This window comes from the organism of the source record quoted next, unplaced genomic scaffold (genome assembly GCF_019419815.1).
Source record: "Pyrus x bretschneideri cultivar Hongxiangsu unplaced genomic scaffold, Pyrus_bretschneideri_v1 Contig30, whole genome shotgun sequence".
Classification (NCBI taxonomy): Eukaryota; Viridiplantae; Streptophyta; class Magnoliopsida; order Rosales; family Rosaceae; genus Pyrus; species Pyrus x bretschneideri.
In genome coordinates, this window is record NW_025999613.1 from 4367530 (window position 1) to 4371864 (window position 4335).

The 4335-nt window shown below is 37.3% G+C and overlaps 1 protein-coding gene across 1 annotated transcript; it reads right to left on the reverse strand.

Annotated features, from left to right (window-relative positions):
• Positions 1–695: 695 nt before the first annotated feature.
• LOC103928054 (probable protein S-acyltransferase 1) lies at positions 696–3617 on the reverse strand. Its single transcript, XM_009337065.3, has 5 exons — positions 3305–3617; positions 2368–2547; positions 1899–2207; positions 1509–1730; positions 696–1387 (listed from the first exon to the last, which is right to left on the reverse strand). Exons 1-5 carry the CDS (start codon positions 3470–3472, stop codon positions 884–886), a joined length of 1383 nt encoding a protein of 460 aa, XP_009335340.2. The 5' UTR covers positions 3473–3617; the 3' UTR covers positions 696–883.
• Positions 3618–4335: the final 718 nt, after the last annotated feature.

Sequence of the window (4335 nt, forward strand, 5' to 3'; positions counted from 1 at the left end):
ATGCAGTTCCCCTTGTTGCAAGCCAGGTGAGACATATGTACATCTATCCTCTCAAAACCTTGCACATTTCTTTTTCTAAAGTTTACTTTCTCTGACCGCTATGAAATATGTTTGCCCTCCAACTGTTGAACTTCCCATCCTTGGTGAAAATGTGACTTGGTCTGCGATCTCTTGTTGGCCAAACTGACATTATTTAGGATAATTATCAACTATTGTCGTTGTAAGTAGCAATTTACTACAAAGAAGTATCAACTTTTGTCTTGCTTATCCACTTACTGATGTCCAGAATTAGAGATGAAATATGTAACATTACAATATATGTTTCTGAGATTGAGAATGTGTTGTAGGCTTTCTACATTTTATGAAGGAAAAAAAAAAAATCTCAATTCCGTCTTAGTTTTTTAAATTTTGATTTTTTTTTTAATATTTAATTCTTGTTGGCACAATTATAATATAAGTGTCAATATGACTGGAAAAGGTCTTCTGATAAAGTTGTTAGAAACAGGCACAAATAGTGGTCCATTTGTGCCTGCCTCTTTGAGCACCAAACATTGTATTGTGCCCTTTTAGCAAAAGTGACGCCCATAGAGGGCATAGATACAAATATTGTTGATACACTGTTGCTATTGGTCTATGGGCGCATATATTGGTGCTCTTTGGCCTCAAAGGGCACATATAATTTATTGTGTGCAGTGCTCATATTTCTTGTAGTGTGAGAAATTTTATCATCAGCTAATGTATATAATATATGTCTTGATCAATCTTGAATTCTTGATGGAAAGTTACACAGAGAAAAAGATCGAGAAACACTACCTTTATTTGTCTGGAAAACAAGCATGCTAGTGATGGATGGATGGATGGATGGAGTCCAATTGTATTGGAACTATTGCTGATGAGTAGTCTTCTTTTCATTACCATTAGTAGATGAATTAACTGATCCTAGGTCCGAACTACTCATCCTCTCCCGATGGTCATCTGAACTTGTTTTTTCTTCAGCCGCCTTAGTCCCTTTCTTTAGATTATTATCGTTAAAACCCCCGCCACTCAAATTATTATTGTTCCGTTTCTTCTTCATGTTACCATCATCAATGCCACTGTAGTCCAGTTTCTGCAAAATACTTGGAACTCCGCGATGATCCTTTCCATACTTATTTCCCATCTCTATGGCAAATTTCTCTTTCGAGGCGATGAAGCCTCTGTTGCTTTCTGAAGCGATGGATGCCCTTCCCATGTCGACGTCGATGTCCTTAACCAAAACCCATTCTCTGAAGTTAACCATCGAGGGAGGAATCCTTGAGCAGAACACTTCTTTCAGGTTTTCTGGTAGTCTTTTTGTATAGGGGTTTTCGTTCTTATCGTAACGGTATCGAAAATTTTCATAAGTTGTCTGTTTAATTGGGAAATTAATTAAAACAAGCAGCTATTAGTGGTTAGAATATATATGTACATATGACGGTGTAGAACTAGGATGAGATCGAAAAAAACAAAGAGTAATAAGAAATACGTACCTGGTTTGTGCAAATTAAATAGATATGGAAAACTGTAAGGCCACCAACAAACCAGACTGCTACAAAGCAGTACACTATAAGAATAACTGATACGATGTCTCGCGCCATGACCCTCCACAGAGTGCCACTTTCTCGGACAAGGTTGATCCACGAAAACACAAACACATATATGCACAGCAACGTCGATGACGAAATAAATAAAATGAAAAACGGATAGTTGCGCTGCAAACCAAGCCAAACAAGTTTAAGTTACAACAGAAACATTAATTAATATCGTTTAGTTTAGTTTGAAGTAAAGCATCTCTTGTATTCGAAAAGTTAATATTTGATTAACATGTGCATGCATGAATATGAAGGTGACGTAAATCGTAGTACGTAGCAGTAACTTACTAATCCAATACACTGACCCACCCATGGACAGTGGTGATCAAATTTCTGAACACAGTTGTTGCAGATGGAACAATGAGAGGCACGTGGTGGACGATACAGCGAACAGGTGTCACAAAATTTGACCTTCACTGTGTGGCCATTGACCGTTACATCCTTTATTCGAGGTATTCTCAAACTGGAGGCTTTGTTGTTGTCCCACTCCATTGAAGGGGTAGAACCGTCATATGACTCGTCTGATTCTTGTGGTCGTGCGTTCCTCGGAATTATACCAGGATCTCTACCGGAAGTCAAATACAGAAAGGTGAAATCCTGCATGCATATATAAGTATATATAATAGTATTATAAAACCTCCCTTAAGCCAAGTCAAGTCAGATTAGATTAATTTGCTTAATTAGTTTCATTCATTTATAATATAATTAAGCAGGAATTAAATAAATAAATTAAAAGAAAGAATGACAATTTACCAACCAAAACAGTGAGGATTATTCCCCCAGCTAGTACGGAATAGTCATAATGTCCATCTTGTCGTCTCATCTTTACAAACATTCTTATGCAGAATGTTAGTGCAGGACATCCAATCAAAAAGCTTGTTAGAAACAGTGATGCAGCGTCATGACCAAATACTATTCTTCCACTGCACAAAAATTTCTGACAACACGTACAAGTTTTTCACCACTTTTAGTCCATATTTATGTAATTATTTATGATAATCAAGTGTGAAATTCATTAATGATTTCATTTGTTTCTTCTATGAACGTATATACATACTCGTACGCAGCTAGGAACTAGGTACGTACACACATTTGACATCGATATCCATGCACTACATGTACAATTAGTTTTCAGTTTTAGTTTTAGTTGCCTTCAGAGTTTGAAGGAACAATTTTGCATGAAAAAGAAATGATTGATAATCACTGTACGTGCGTAAAAGCATTCATCGTGAACAAAATAACTATATATTTATGTTCATTCTTGATTACTGCTTTTGCAGGTCATTAGGAGGACAACATTATTAATTAATTCCAGTTTCATCACAACTTAGTTTGAAATCAAACAACCTAGCTAATCCTCCTCATAACCCACAAAAACAACACATGACCCAGATCTTATATAAATTTTTAAAATCCTATATCCAAATGATAAATAGTTGATGAAATTATTTTATAAAAATCAAATAATCCAAGCTTCAACCTTCCTTAATCATAAAAGAGGTATCAAAGGGGGAGCAGTTTGTTAAATTAACTAAAAGAATGATTCGGCGGGCATGAACAAGATCTCTCTCTAGCAAGCTACGTTGTTCTATCCCATGAGAGCAACAAATTAATTAAAACAAGAAGATAAGAGATAATAATCATAATCATATATGGGGTAATTAAACATAATAATAATGATAAACCATACATACATTGTTACCCTGCCACACTAGGTATAGCCTTTCTTTTTCGGGAGGAGGAGGGGCCGCCGGGGCTGTGTCGTCGAAGGGAGCATCGCAAACTTGGCCCTTTTCCCTGTTCATTTCTTCTTTTAATTTTGATTTTGATTTTTTGGTATCTTCAACTCCTTTTATTCGCATATATACCTGCGTCAAAATGATAGCACCATTTTTTATCTGCGAGTTAATAAGCGAATGAAATGAGATTAAAACGCAGCTGTGATTGCAGGAGGAGGATGCTCTCTTTTACATTATCATCTGGGTTAGGTTTGCGGCTTCCTCTCTCCTCCCCTCTCTCTCTCTGTGTTTCTTTTTTATTTATTATTATTATTTTTAATTCTTATGATTTTATTACCCGTTTAATTTGGACCAAAAAACAGCAGCCTGTGCCTGTGCCCCGCGAACCCACCCCCCACCCACCCATCCCCCGTAATCACAATTTTCTCACCCGCATGAATCTATCTTACACTCCCTCCCCAACGAACATGCAAAGGGGTCTCCGGCTTCCAAATCCCACCGCTTCTCTCGCGCCCAAAACCAATATTAATTTTACAATGATACCCCTGCCTCAAAACAAAGTTACCCTAACATAAGAAAAATTATTGGACATTTTTTTCTTTGATTTAAACTATAATTAATGGCATGTTTCATTATGTGGAATAGGTTCGAATGTGAATAATTTTAATGCGCATTTTTCATTATCTCTTCTGTGTTTACGAACGTATGAGTATTTGTTTGGACCCGAAATATTATTATTGGGCCGAGCAGCAGGACGTGCTGGGCCCAAGGTAATGACAAATACTATGGGCCGAATAATGAAACCTGGACCAGCTGGCAGGGTCGGCCAGATCTTATCCTAAGTAGTCCAGATGAATAGGAAAGGTCGAGGAAATCCTGGTGCGACCAGGATTCTCGACCAGCAAGGGATAAAGCCCCAAAAAGGGAGGAAAATTCAGAATCCCAGTAGGAGTCGGATTGTCCGAGTTAGAGGTGAAATGGGACAA

Excerpts from the sequence above, each read along its gene's own strand:
- LOC103928054 (XM_009337065.3), bottom strand. The coding sequence starts at position 3,472 with ATGCGAATAAAAGGAGTTGAAGATACCAAAAAATCAAAATCAAAATTA. Across the intron at positions 2,208-2,367 it reads GAATAATCCTCACTGTTTTG|GATTTCACCTTTCTGTATTT; the intron begins GTTGGTAAATTG and ends ATATGCATGCAG. Across the intron at positions 1,388-1,508 it reads ATTTAATTTGCACAAACCAG|ACAACTTATGAAAATTTTCG; the intron begins GTACGTATTTCT and ends CCAATTAAACAG.